The 15,079-nt window shown below is 43.0% G+C and overlaps 1 protein-coding gene across 1 annotated transcript; it reads left to right on the forward strand.

Moving 5' to 3' along the window:
- Positions 1 to 11,973: 11,973 nt before the first annotated feature.
- ZBTB5 (zinc finger and BTB domain containing 5) lies at positions 11,974 to 14,004 on the forward strand (the record flags this gene model as incomplete). The annotated part of the gene is made up of 1 exon (XM_080708654.1): positions 11,974 to 14,004. The coding sequence occupies one exon, from the start codon at positions 11,974 to 11,976 to the stop codon at positions 14,002 to 14,004; it is 2,031 nt and encodes a 676-aa protein (XP_080564780.1).
- Between the last annotated feature and the right edge of the window lie 1,075 nt (positions 14,005 to 15,079).

Raw genomic sequence — 15,079 nt, forward strand, 5'->3', positions numbered from 1 at the left:
GAGGTTGAAGGGTTTCCAGGAACCCCAGTACCACCAAAAAAAAAAGAGAGAGAGAGAGATTAAGCTTTGTTTTTTCTTTTTTGTTTGAATTGAGGTTTCTTGTTTACCTAATGGTTATGGAAGGGTGGAAGATTGAGAATGCAACATATATTATGTAAATATACAAAAATATCCTTTACTAAAGTCATTAGCTTTACCATTGTGGCTACATATCACTTTAGTATCACCAAGTGTGTAGCAGATACTAGCTGCTCTGACCAGATCTCCTGGATCCCCGCACCTGTTCTGTGCACTCCTCTTGCAGCTTCTCTGCGCTTTGTGTCTAGTGGTTTACATCTGTAACTTTTTCAAGAACTGTCTCGGGTGACTGACATCCTTTAGAGCATGGGCCCAAGAGCCGAAGTGCCTGGTAGTTTACATCCCCCTAGGGAGGCTCTTAGATGTTGACCCATTGATGCAGGACCAGGAGAGACCAATTCCTTTGTCTTGAGGTGGCTCAAACTCAGAGGCATTTTTTATACTCCAGAGCAATTCTGTTAGACCAGTTTAAAGGTGAATTTTTGCCCAGAATTTCACCCTTGCTTGCCTGCTGTTTCTTCTCTCTCCTGCTCCCCCCTCCCAGTTTTTCTTGGGAGCATCTCCCTGATATATCACTTGGACTTGAATCCTCTGATGGTTTGCTTCTGGGGAACCCAAACTAAGACAGCATGAATCTTAAGCCGCCTTTTTTTGTGTGTCTGTGTGTGGTCCTGGGGGTGGAACCCAGGAACCTCTGCCTCCAGGCTACGCCCCCAACCTATTTTATATTTTATTTTGAAACAGGTTCTCACTAAGTTGCTGAGAGCCTCACTAAGTAGCTGAGGCTGGCTTCAAACCTGTGCGATCCTCCTGTCTCAGCCCCCCAAGTTACTGGGATGACAAGTGTGTGCCACCACGCTGGCTAAGCCTTCTTTATATTCTTAGTCTTTGGAATCACTTTTGAGAATCATCATAATACGCCGCTATTTCCAACTCATTCTTGGAATATTGACTGTTGGCACTTTGGGATGGCCAAGACATATATTAAAAATGATGCTGATGCATTAGCTGCATTTTTTCATTTGGCTTAATTCCTGGCTCCATTTTTACCTGTAGTGGGTTATGCTTGTATTACTGGATAGTAATAGCTTTTTTTTTTTTTTTTTTTTTTTTTTTAATCCAGGGGCATTCTACCTCCGAGCTACACCCCTAGCTCTATTTTTTTATTCTTTATTTTGAAACAGAGTCTCACTGGGTTGTAGAGGGCCTCACTAAGTAGCTGAGACTGTCTGTGAACCTGTGATTCTCCTGTCTCAGCCTCCAAAATGCTGGGATTACAAGCATGTGCCACCATGCCCTCCTTTAATAGCTTATCTTAAAAGTCAGTTAGCCGGACTGGTGATGTAAGTGGTGGCCTACACTTGTAATTCTAGTACTTGGGAAGCTAAGACAGGAGGATCGCAGGTTCATGGCCAGCCTCAGCTACTTATTGAGGCCCTCTACAACTTAGTGAGACCTTGTTTCAAAATAAAGAATAAAAAGTAGGAACTGGGGATGTAGCTTGGAGGTAGAATGCCTGGGTTCCATCCTTAGTATGGCAAAAAAAAAAAAAAAAATTTGTCAGTCAGTGCAATCACAGCAATAGGTTGCCCCTCATTATCCATGAATCCTTACTGATCCATTCAAGAAAATTGGTCAGTATTTATTACTTAATTATATTGCCTGGTAGGTGTTACAACTATTTACATCAATATTGCATTGTAGGGAGCTTCCTATCCTAAGATGATTAAATAATATTTATCTATTTCATAAGATTTAATAGATATTTCCTATAGTGATGCCCTTTGGGGAAAGTAATTATTTGACAGCTTTTTGTGTGTGTGTGTGTGTGGCACCAGGGGTTAAATTTAGGGTGTTCTACCTCTGAGCTACATCCCCAGTCCTATTTCAATTTTTATTTTAAAACAGGGTCTCACTAAGTTCCTGAGAGCCTCACTAAGTTGCTGAGGCTGGTCTTGAAAGTGGGGTCCTCCTGTTTCAACCTTGCAAGTACTGAGATTATTGGCAAGTATCACCATGCTCAGCTTCACAGCTTTTGTTTGTTTGTTTGTTTGCAGTACTGAGGATTGTACGTAGGTTCATTCTACCTGCAAGCTATACTCCCAGCCCTGCTATTTTTTAAAATTAAATTATTATTATTATTATTATTATTATTATTATTATTATTATTATTATTATTTGGTGGTACTGGGGTTCCTGGAAGCCCTTCTACCTCCAGGCTACACTCCCAGACCTATTTTATACTTTTTTATTTGGAAACAGGGTCTCTTAAGCTAGTGTGGCTGGCTTTGAACCTGTGTAATCCTCCTGTCTCCGCCTCCTAAGCACGGGGATTACAAGCCCGGCCCAGTCCTGCTTTTTTTTTATTTTTTATTTTGAAACAGGATCTCATTAAGTTGCACAGAGCCTTACTAAGTAGCTGAGGCTGGCGGCGAACCTACAATCCTCCTGTCTCAGCCTCCTAAGTACTGGGATTACAAGTGTGCGCTACCACACCTGACTTTTCACAGCCTCTTTTAATTGTATATGTGTAGGGGGATAGTCTGTTCAGCTTCTCTTTCTTTCTAAATTAAATTTTTGTTTTGTTTGTTTTTGTTGTTTTGTGGCTTGAACCCAGAGGCATTCTGTCTCCAAGCTCTACCCCAGCCCTATTTTGTTTTTATTTTGAAACAGGGTCTTGCTAAGTTGATGAGAGTCTCAGTATTTGCTGAGGCTGTCCTTGCACCTGGAGTCCTCCTGTTGAAGCCTCCCAAGTACTGGGATTACAAGTGTGCTAACACTACATTGGTCTTTAATTAACTAATTAATTCATTTTCTTTTTTTTCAACGAGAGAAACATAGTTTGCTAAGTGCATATCACTTAAAGAATCAGTAATTCTCCAAGATTTGTTAAGACAAATACCAGCCTTAGCCTCCCTGATTCCCATTCTTTTCTTCCCCAAGATTACCACGTTCACCTCTTAGTTGAGTCTTTTAATTTTATTTTATTTTTATGGTACTGGGGGTGGAACCCAGGGGCTTTTCTACCTCAGGGTATACTCCCAGACCCATTTTTTTAATACTTTATTAAGTTGCTGAGAGCCTTACCAAGTAGCTGGGGCTGGCTTTGAACCTGTGTGATCCTCCTGTCTCAGCCTCCCAAGTGCTGGGATTACAAGCATGTGCCACCACGCCTGACTTAGTTGAGTCTTATAGTAATGCATATATATTCTAAATAACATGCTCTGAGCCAGTTCTTTTTTTGCGGCACTAGGGATGGAACTCAGGGGCATTCTACCTTCGAACTACACTGCCAGCCCTATTTTTTATTCTTTATTTTGAAACAAGGTCTCACTGAGTAGCTGAGGCTGGCCTTGAACCCAGATGCTCCTGTCTCAGCCTCTCAAATGCTGGGATTATAAGTGTGCACCACCACACCCAGCTGGAGCCAATTCTTAATTTTTTACTTGAGGTGGTATTTATTGACACTCTTTGGTTATAGATGAGACTTTTGTTCTTCATGAGTTTAATTCATGTAATTCTACTAGTTTTGCTGTATGAATTTTAATGCACATCCTCATTTTTCAATCCTCCCAGTATGAACTTTTTGTTTGATCAGCAGTTCTCATAATATGGTCTGAGGACCCGTGCCCCCAACTCTGACGTTTTCAAAGGCTCTGTGAGGTCAAACTTTCTCATAATAATATGAGGCTCTATTGCTTTTTTAAACTCATTCTTTCCTGAATGTACCATGTAGTTTTCTAGAGGTCAGGTGATACTGGAAAAAGTCTGAATGCAGCAGCAAATATGAGAATTCAGTTATCTTCTGTTAATGCAAGTGTAAAACAATTCCATTCACATTTTGTGTGGGGGTATTGAGGATTGAACCCAAGCTATATCTACCTCCAAGCTATATTCCCAGCCGTATTTTATTTATTTATTTATTTATTTATTTATTTATTTATTTATTTATTTTGGTGGTACTGGGGATAGAACCCTTCTACCTCCGGGCTACACTCCCAGACTTATTTTATATTTTTTGTTTGGAAACAGGGTCTCTTAAGCCAGAGAGGCTGGCTTCGAACCTGCGCAATTCTCCTGTCTCCGCCTCCCAAGTGCAGGGATTACAAGCATGCACCACCACGCCCGGCTTATTTTTTGTTTGAAACAGGATTTTACTAAGCTGAAGAAGGCCTCACTAAGTAGCTGAGGCTGACAGTGAACCTGTAGTCCTACTGTCTCAGCCTCCCAAGTACTGGGATTACAAGCATGGGCCAGCACACCCTGTTCCATTCACATTTTGAAAATAAATATTTTTTATAAAAATGTTAACATGTAGCCAGACATGGTGGTGCACACCTGTAATCCTAGTATTTGGGAGGCTGAGACAAGAGCATCATAGCTTCAAAGCCATCCTCAGCAACTTAGGCTGTAAGCAATTTAGCAAGACCCTGTTTCAAAATTAAAAATAAAATAGGGTTGGCAAGTGTAGCTTGGAGGTAGAATGCCCCTTGGGTCAATGCCTAGCACCACACATACAGAAATGTTAACATGTAAATGTTTAATATTTTAAAATAAGCAAACAAAAATTTTAAAATTTTCTTAGCCCCTAGAATTTTCTGATGATTTTAAAAATTTATCCCTTAGTGCAGCCTGTGGCAGAGTACTGAGGATTCAGTAAATATTAGTTGAAGATGTTTACACTGCCTGCACACCTGTAGAGTATAAAATCAAGTATTTCGCCAGGCATGGTGGCACTTGCTTATAATCCTAGTACTTGGGAGGCTGAAACAGGAGGATCAGTGTGGGAAGCCAGCTTTGGCTACTTAGTGCGGCTCTCAGCAACCTAGTGAGACCCTGTTTCCAAATAAGAAATAAAATTGGGCTGGTAGTGTAGCTCAGAGCTAGAATGACTCTGGGTTCAAACCCCAATACACACAAAAAAATTAAGTCTTTTGTCCTTTTTTTAAAGTTTTTTTTTTTCACTTTTAGAATGATCACCTCTTATTCAGTAAAATTGTGCATTTCCAAAATTCACTTGCATATTATATATACGTAGAGAGGCTCTAGTTCTTCAGAGGGGCAGTGTAGTGAACATTGGCCATTGCAGCTGTCCAGAATCTTTTGAACACCCCTCCCTTTACCTTTGGATAGCCTGAAAATTGTGAGTCCCTGTTTCCCAAGGTAGAATCTTAGTTATTACAGTACAGGTTTAGGAAAATAGATTTCCTTGGTCAGATGTACCTGAATGGAGTTTGGATGAAGATGTGAGCAATGGACATTATCAAACATTTAGAACTTCTCTGTCCAAAACCATAGCCATTAGCTGAGCATGGTGGCACATGCTTGTAATCCCAGCATTTGGGAGGCTGAGACAGGAGGTTGAAGGTTCGAGGACAGCCTCAGCTACTACTTAGTGAGGCCCTTTGCAACTCAGTGAGACCCTATTTCAAAATAAAGAATAAAAAATAGGGCTGGGGGTTCCATCCCCAGTACCATTTAAAAAAAAAAAAAAAAAAGAACAAACAAGACCATAGCCATTAAATTAATTAAAAGAGCTGGGCGTGGTGGCTCACACTTGTAATCCCAGAATTCTGGAGGCTAAGACTGGAGGATCGCAGTTCGCGAACAGCCTCAGTTACTTAGTGAGGCCCTCTGTCACTCAGTGAGACACGGTTTCAAAATAAAGAATAAAAAATTGGGCAGGGGGTGTAGCTCAGAGGTCAAATGTCTCTGGGTTCCAGCCCCAGCCTCGCAAAAAAAAAAAAAAAAAAAAAAAAAAAATTAAAGGAAATAAAAATCAGCTCGTTAGTTATACTTGCTGCATTCAAGAGCTCTGTACTTACATCTGACTGGTAGACAGCATAACAAGAGAAGGCTTCCATCACTGCAGAAAGTTCTGTTGGATAGTTCTGGTCTAAAAGGGAAGGTATGTTTCTGAGTAGCTGATCTATGATGTAGTTGAATGTACCTTCTCTGGGGGCATCCAAGTATAGCTTTCTTGCCTTCCTGGAGATTTTGTGCATTTCTTAGTTTTTTGTTTTTGTTTTTGGTACAGGGTATTAAACCCAGAACTATTCTACCTACAAGTTACACCCTAATCCCTGTTTTTATCTTTAGAGTTTCACTAAGTTGCTACAGCTGACCTTGAACTTGAGATCCTCTTGTCACAATTTACCAAGTACTGGAATTACAGGCGTGCACCACCACTCTAGCTCCTAATCTTTTCATCACAATTTCCTTTCTCCTTATTTTTTTTTTTACTTTATTTATTTTATTTTTGCAGGTCTGGGGATGGAACCCAGGGGCATTTGACCTCCAAGCTACACCCCCTGCCCTATTTTTTATTCTTTATTTTGAAACCAGGTCTCACCGAGTGGCGGAGGGCCTCACTAAGTAGCTGAGGCTGTCCGCGAACGCGATCCTTCTGTCTGAGCCTCCCGAATGCTGGGATTACAAGCGTGCGCCACCACGCCCGGCATCCTTTCTCTTTAAATTAGCTTAAGTGTACTTTGTTGTACTTAGTTAAGGATTTTGACTTACATTGATAATGGAGAAATAGTTGTATATTTGGCCAGTTTTCTAGCTAAGATTAGCTTTGGTTTTGGTAGATTTGATTTCCACTATGAATTGCAGTGATCAGAAATTGAATGATTATATGAGATGAAAGAAGGTGCCTACTAAAGAGAAATTAATTTGTAGTATCTCCAAATGGATTGTTGCAAATAGTTAGAGTTTTTCCAAATTTTGACCAGCTCTGTTGTCACCTTGTTAGTTTGAGCTCCCAGAGTCCTTTAAGAGAAAAGGAATCCTCCGTCTTTGTATTGCCCTGAAGATGGCCGGCCAGTAAGGAATAGCAGGAAGTTCAGGCAGCCCCAGTATGTTTGAGAAGAGCCTGGAGGAGAACTTGAGTTGATCTGAAGGACTGTAATGGGAGATCTAGTATAAGGCTGAGGGTCTCTAAGCTGATGGAAAATTCAAATTGTACGTGCTATTAGGTGTGGTGGTGCACACCTGTAATCTTAGTACAGGGGAGGCGGAAACGAGGATTGCAGGTTCAAAGCCAGCCTCAGCAACCTAGTGAGGCTGTCAGTAACTTAGACTCTGTTTCTAAGTAAGAAACTAAATAGGGATGGGGTGTAGCTTGGAGGTAGAATCCCCTTGGGTTCAATCCCCAGGATTCTCCCCCCCCCAAAAAAAAAAAACAGATTGTAGCCGGGCGTGGTGGCTCACGCTTGTAATCCCAGCATTCGGTGGCTGAGACCAGAGGATCATGGTTCACGGACAGCCTCAGCTATTTAGTGAGGTCCTCTGCAACTCAGTGAAACCCTGTTTCAAAATAGAGAATAAAAAAAAAATAGGGCAGGGGGTGTAGCTCGGAGGTCAAATGCCCCTGGGTTCCATCCCCAGACCCACACACACACACACAAAAAAAATGTATGTATTGTTTACCATCTTCCAGTATTATTTAAAAGTCTCTCTTTGTTGGGGTCATTTTAGCTTCCTCAGCTTTGTCTCAAAGGTCTGGGAAAATTTCCTCACAATGGTGCTTCTGGGACCACAATTTCTTTGCTATTTATGCTTTTTTATAGAAAGCAGGTAGGGCATGAACTTCAGAGTTTGGCATTTTTAGTGAATGATCTTTTATAGGAAAGGATGCTAGTTTCTTCTTATACTCAAGATTTAACTGACTTTTTTTTCTCATAACTTGTGGTGGTTGGGGAAAAAAAGCATTGAACAGAATACTTGGTTGAAATACCATTTATTTGGGAGGTAGTAATCCTACCTGGTGTGTTGTGTAGCACCCAGTTCTTAGCAAGAACATGGAAGGCTGGAGAGTAACAGTGCTCTTATTGCTACCGCTGCTGCTTCCAGAGCCCCTCCCTGGGATTGCCGCCACGGGTCTTCAGCTCCTCCCTCTCTGGGTGGAGAGAAAGTGGTAAGCTGAGCATCTGCTGCTGCTCTTCTCTGTCAGAGCCCAAGGCTATGTGAACGCTTAGTTCCCAGTACAACTCTAAGGCTTGCACAACTTCTACAACAGCGCTGTTTATTTTATTCCTTAAAACCAGAATATTTCTTTCTTGTTATTACAAAATGATGATTCTGGAATTTTAGCCCTTCCTAGTATATGGATTTCCTTTAGAAGGCAGGGACTATGCACTTGTGAGCAGTAATTACATTTTGCGTAATCTCCCAAAAGCATTGAGCTCTTAGTCCATGAGTGTTCGGATAGGGGTCCAGGCTGGTGTGGCTGCTGCCTGCCACAGATCGCTCCCAGCAGAGAGTCCTGGCAAAGCAGATAGGGATGTAGCAATGGCCACCTCCTTCTCTGCTCTCTCAGTCCTCATGACCAAGATCAGAGAGCCTCAATAGGAAGATACATGTTTAGGTGACATTTTGTTGCTGGGGAATCATCAAAGGTTATCTTAAAAGAGGGAGAGAGGAGGTGAAGGAGTACGGCTAGTATGTAGCTATTGCTTTTAAACATTTTATCACTCCAGTAGTTGCTTTTCAGGTACAGCAAAACGTCATAGCATTCCCAGTTGCCACAGTAGAATCTTGACTTGGGTGGATTTTGAGTTTGTCATTTATTTTCCAGGATCCTGTAAAATTTTGGCCTATTCATTGAGACCAAGGCATCAGGGCAAGGCTGAGTTTGGTGAGCTGCCTAGTGTCTATAATTCTTGTAGGAATTTTTGTGAAATGTTCTCGTAGAATGTAAATTTGGAGATTTACAAAGGTCTCGGGGCACATATCTTTAGAACTTTGAGGATCTGTTTTAAAATTCTGTGTGTGTGTATCCAGAGTTCCATAAGGCTTATTTATAGCTGAAAGAAAGAAGACAGGAAGCAAACAAAATCAGCAGGCCTCTATCCTATCTTTTCTTCCTCCAATTCCTACTCGCTGGCTGTGTCTTCCACCATTACTTCTGTAACATGCTTTATTTTACCATTTTTTTGAGGTAACCTCTTTCAGATAGTATTTTTGAAAAATAGGGGAGGTATGGATTTAGGTTTATCACACCACTTCTAGAAGCTATTCCATCTCCTGTGCTCATTTACCCCCCACCAGTATCTCAAATTTGGTTCATTTTTCATATTATTATGATGACCATGTAAATATTATCAAGCAAGCCATTGAATATACTACAACAAAACAACCTTTTGTTTTTCCTGGAGCTAATTATTGCCCTACTTGAAAGCTTTTTATGTTTTAAATAACATTTTTTCTCTTTTTTGTTTTTTGTGGTACTGGGGATGGAACCCAGGGGCATTGTGCCTACGAGCTATAACCCCAGGCCTATTTTTAGTCTTTTTATATTTGAAACAGGGTCTCACTGAGTCGCAAAGGGCCTCGTAGCTGAGGCTGTCCGCGAACTCCGAATCTCGGGTCTCAGCCTCCCGAGCACTGGGATTATAAGCGTGCGCCACTGTGCCCAGCTTAAATAACATTTCTTTACGCTTGATGAAACTGCTTAATGCTTAGCACTCTCAACCCCATCAGGTGACCTATTTTTTTTTTTTTTTGTCTCGGAGTCTTTCTTCATGGAGTTCTCCATCTTGCTCCAGTCTTGGTTGTCACTAGGCCCACGCCCTAGTTATTTCATCATTATACCTTAGAATTCTCTTTGTCTGGCTTCTGTGGTTTGTCTCCTGTTTCCTATATTGTGCATTTTCCTTTTCCTGATTTATTCTCAGCTTGCTTAAGGAAAACCTTTAGTAGCTTCCTGAGACAGGGGAGGTAAACCTGGGGGTTCTGCTTGTCAGAAAATGCCGTAGTTGCCAGGCATTGTGGTGCAGGCCTATCATCCCTATATTTGGGAGACAGATAAGAGAATGGCAGGTTTGGGACCAGCCTCAGCAACTAAGTAAGACTCTCCTGTTTAAAAACAAAAAAGGCTGAGGTGTAGCTCAGAGGTAGAATGCCTTTAGGTTCAATCCCCAGTACTAGAAAATGAAGAAAAAAAGAAAAAAAAAACCCTTAGTTTACCCTTGTAAGTGATTAATAGTTTGGCTGGGTATGGAATTCTAAATTGGAAATCATCTTCTTAGAGAATTTGAAGGTACTATTATCTTCTAGCTTTCAGGATTGTTTTTTGAAAAAGCCTAACATCAATTTTATTCCCAGTTCTTTGTAACCTGTAGCCTGTCACAAATTCCTAATTAGGGAATAATTCCTTAATATCATTGAAAATACATGTAGTTATTTAAGTAGTCAGTTTAGTTAGGTTTGTGGAACCCCCACACTTTAAAAATCTGTTCCTCTCTCTCTCTTTTTTTTTTTTTTTTGGTGGTATTGGGATTAAACCCTGAGAGCTACACCTCCAGCCCTGTTTGAAATGGGGTCTCGCTAAGTTCTTAACCTTGGGCCTGTGACCCTCCTGTCTCAGCCTCCTAAGTACTGGGATTACAAACATGTGTCACGATGCCCAGCTTCCATTTTTTAAAATTGATGTATAAATTTATTGAGCTTTCTTGAATTATAATGTATATACTCTTAAAAATTATTTTAAATGTACAATTTACATATTTTAGCAAATGTACAAGTTGTGCAACTATGACCACAGTCATAGACCATTTAGAATTAGAACATTTCCTTTGTATCCCCAAATCTCTCTTTGTATTTGAATTATTCCTTGATCCTAGCCCCAGATAAGCAATAATCTCTCTTATTTCTGTAAATTTACCTTTTCTGTGCCCATGATATATATTCTTTTACTGAAGAGACTTTGAGCCAGCCCTCCTCAGTCTCACTGTTACTCCCCTTCTTAGCACCTGAGCCACCTGTTTCTGAGCCTTCAGGAGTGGAACTCGTGTCGGATTCTCTTATCCGCTGCCAGTTTAGTAGTGCTTTGAGTGCTGAGTCAGTGCTTAGTCACCGTTCCCTAGCTTCTAAGTGCGATTGATGCTGTTTTCCCCTGGGTACCCCCCAACCCCAGTTTATACCTTTAAGCCAACAACAAATTTTGTTCTGCATGTTTAAATCAACAACATATTTTTAAAAATTAGTGCCTCTTTAATGAGGCCTCAGCAGTGAGTGGAGGCAAACGCATGTGTGCAGAACTGGAAGTCTTCTTCTCTGATACTGCTTTGCCCTCTTCACTTATTTAAGGTTGCTAAGAATATTAGGAATTTCTTGCCGTTCGTTCATTGTCCTCAAGGAATGAAGATGCTAACAGAATTGTGTGGGATCAGTAGGACTTCACCCAGACATTGGTCTTTTCTTTATTTGTTACTTATTTAACTGGAGATTGAACCCAGGAACAGAATCTACCTCTGAGCTATACTACCAGCCCATTTTATTTTATTTTATTTTATTTTGGTGGTACTGGGGTTCCTGGAAGCCCTTCTACCTCCGGGCTACACTCCCAGACCCATTTTTATATTTTTATTTGGAAACAGGGTCTCCTAAGCCAGCACGTGCAGCTGGCTTCGAACCTGCACCATCCTCCTGTCTCTGCCTCCCAAGCGCAGGGATTACAAGCATGCGCCACCACGCCTGGCTGGTTTTTAATCTTAAAATCTGGTCTAGCTAAGTTGCTGAGGCTAGCTGTGAACCTGCGATCCTCCTTGTCTTGGCCTCTCTAGTACTGGGGTTATAGACGTGCACCACCATGTCCAGCAACATTGGTCTTCTATAACACAGGCTCTCAGTGTTCTAAGTGGCTCACATTCAGGGTGAAAGGAAGCTTGTTACAAGCAAGCCTGCATGTGTGTGCACTTCTGGGGCTGAGAACTGACTTGGCGTCTGTACCTTACTTGACAAGTTCTTAGTTTGTGTGCCCATCTTCAGAGACATCGCAGGCTCTAACAGGTCCAAGCTTGGCCACCCACACCTCTCTTCCTCGCACCCCTGGTGTTCTCGCTTTGACTTCAGCTTTCTCAATCAACACTTTTCTGTTTTTCCTGTAGGATCATGGATTTTCCTGGTCACTTTGAACAGATCTTCCAGCAGCTGAACTACCAGAGACTTCATGGCCAGCTCTGTGACTGTGTCATCGTCGTGGGGAATAGACATTTTAAAGCCCACCGCTCAGTGCTGGCAGCATGCAGCACGCATTTCCGAGCTCTGTTCTCAGTGGCAGAGGGAGATCAGACCATGAACATGATCCAGCTGGATAGCGAGGTAGTGACAGCAGAGGCTTTTGCTGCGCTGATTGACATGATGTATACTTCCACCCTCATGCTGGGGGAGAGCAATGTTATGGATGTCTTATTGGCAGCCTCTCACCTGCATTTGAACTCTGTTGTAAAGGCATGTAAACATTACCTAACGACAAGGACGCTGCCCATGTCTCCCCCCAGTGAGCGTGTTCAGGAGCAGAGCGCCCGCATGCAGCGCTCCTTTATGCTGCAGCAGCTGGGACTAAGCATTGTGAGCTCAGCCCTCAATTCCAGCCAGAGTGGTGAGGAACAGCCAGCCCCCATGAGCTCGTCGATGCGCGGGAACCTGGACCAGCGCACGCCCTTCCCCATGAGACGCCTTCATAAGCGCAAACAGTCCGCAGAGGAGAGGGCCAGGCAGCGCCTGCGACCCTCCATGGACGAGTCAGCCATTTCGGATGTCACTCCAGAGAACGGGCCTTCAGGGGTTCATTCTCGGGAGGAGTTCTTTTCACCAGATTCTCTGAAAATTGTGGATAATCCTAAACCTGATGGAATGACTGACAACCAGGAAGACAGCACTATCATGTTTGACCAGTCTTTCGGTGCTCAAGAAGATGCTCAGGTGCCCAGCCAGTCCGACAACAGTGCCGGCAACATGGCACAGTTGTCCATGGCCTCTCGCGCAACTCAGGTGGAGACCAGTTTTGAGCAGGAAGCCACAGCTGAGAAAGGTGGCTTCCAGTGTGAGAATCCCGAGGTTGGCCTTGGCGAGAAGGAGCACATGAGAGTGGTGGTTAAATCTGAGCCGCTGAGTTCGCCCGAGCCTCAGGATGAAGTGAGCGACGTGACCTCTCAAGCAGAAGGCAGCGAGTCTGTGGAAGTGGAAGGAGTTGTGGTCAGCGCCGAGAAGGTAGACCTCAGCCCTGAAAGCAGTGATCGGAGTTTTTCAGATCCCCAGTCCAGCACGGACAGGGTAGGGGACATCCACATTTTGGAAGTCACAAACAACCTAGAACATAAGTCCACTTTTAGTATTTCAAGTTTTCTCAACAAGAGCAGAGGAAATACCTTTAGTGCAAACCAGAGCAGTGATGATAACATTCCAAACACCACTAGTGACTGCAGGCTGGAGGGCGAGGCCCCTTACTTGTTGAGTCCAGAGGCTGGGCCTGCAGGCGGGCCCTCCTCTGCCCCTGGCTCCCATGTGGAGAACCCGTTCAGCGAGCCTGCAGACTCCCACTTTGTCAGGCCTATGCAGGAGGTGATGGGCCTGCCGTGTGTGCAGACTTCAGGCTACCAAGGAGAACAGTTTGGGATGGATTTTTCCAGGTCTGGTTTGGGCCTCCACTCCTCCTTCTCCAGGGTAATGATGGGATCCCCAAGAGGAGGTGCCGGTAACTTTCCATACTACCGCCGCATAGCTCCCAAAATGCCAGTTGTAACTTCTGTCAGGAGTTCACAGATCCCTGAAAACTCTGCCAGCTCCCAGCTAATGATGAATGGGACCACATCTTCATTTGAAAGTGGCCATCCCTCCCAGCCTGGTCCTCCACAGTTAACCAGGGCATCTGCAGATGTTCTGTCAAAGTGCAAGAAGGCCTTATCAGAGCACAATGTCTTGGTTGTAGAGGGCGCTCGCAAGTACGCCTGCAAAATCTGCTGCAAAACTTTTCTCACTTTGACAGATTGCAAGAAGCACATCCGTGTTCACACAGGTGAAAAGCCGTACGCTTGCCTGAAGTGCGGCAAGAGGTTTAGTCAGTCCAGCCACCTGTACAAACACTCGAAGACCACCTGCCTGCGCTGGCAGAGCAGCAATCTTCCCAGCACATTGCTCTGACTATGTTGAGGCCGGTCGTGGGGCTGACGCTAGAATTGTTTTTGTCGGCAGTTTATGCCACTGGGTTTGAGGCTTCCACTACCCAGGGGCTCTTGCAAACTTCAACAGCTAGTAAGTGGCTGACGTTACACGTAGCACTTGTGCCGAAGCGTTTCTGAGTGAAGTGTGTGTCTTGGAAGAGGGATGCGATCCCTGACACCAAGTTCTTCCTTAGGGTTGAGTGACATAGTCATAAAGTAGTTTGTAATCGATGTTGTTAAAAGTGGCACATTTAGCAATTGAAGTACAAAAAATTTTTTAGCAAGTTTTGTAAAGCTCTGTGAAGCATTTAATTACATTTCCTATACCCTCTGATGGGAATATTATATCCCTGTACAGCAATGCAAAACACACTTATGTGTAACTAATGGCAACTCAGTGCCTGTCTGAAAGGAAGGCCCTCGAGGATGTGCCTGTTGCCACAAATGCTTTAATGTATATCCTGAGCTAGTCCTAGGCCTCAAAGTACTGTATTTTTAATTTTTGTCTGATTTGCAGTCACAGACACTGCACTTTGATGGTGCTGACACTGGGCCTGGGACATGCATTTTCTTAGACTAATAGGTGTATATACTTTTGAGTACATTTCTGTTGGATAGATGTTTATTGTTTTTTTTTCTGGTTTTAAAGGCAGTTGTAAATGGAGTATGTACTTGTATAGAGTGACGAGTAAGGTATTGTTTCTGTATGTGTGATTTTAGCAGTATTTTAACCAATTCGTATTGCCAATGTTACAGTTTCATGTTTGGAAGTCAGAAAAGAGCTACTGTTTGTCTTTGTTCTGATGACGTGGAGTCATGTTTTGTGGGGGTTTATGGTGCATTTACCTTTAGCTCCATCCAGCCTCGATGGCCAGTCCAGTCTGACACGTCCCACCCCAGGACAGGCCTGTTCTCGGCCTCATTTTTTCTCCTGCCCCATAGAGCATCTCTCCAGGCCTAGATTACTGTTTTCACTTGCAAACTAACCAAAAATAACCCCACCCCATGGGTTTTGTTACTATTACATACTTCATTCTCAAAGTACAGACCCTGAA

Source organism: Muscardinus avellanarius (genome assembly GCF_963383645.1).
Source record: "Muscardinus avellanarius genome assembly, chromosome: 13".
NCBI classification, from domain to species: domain Eukaryota; kingdom Metazoa; phylum Chordata; class Mammalia; order Rodentia; family Gliridae; genus Muscardinus; species Muscardinus avellanarius.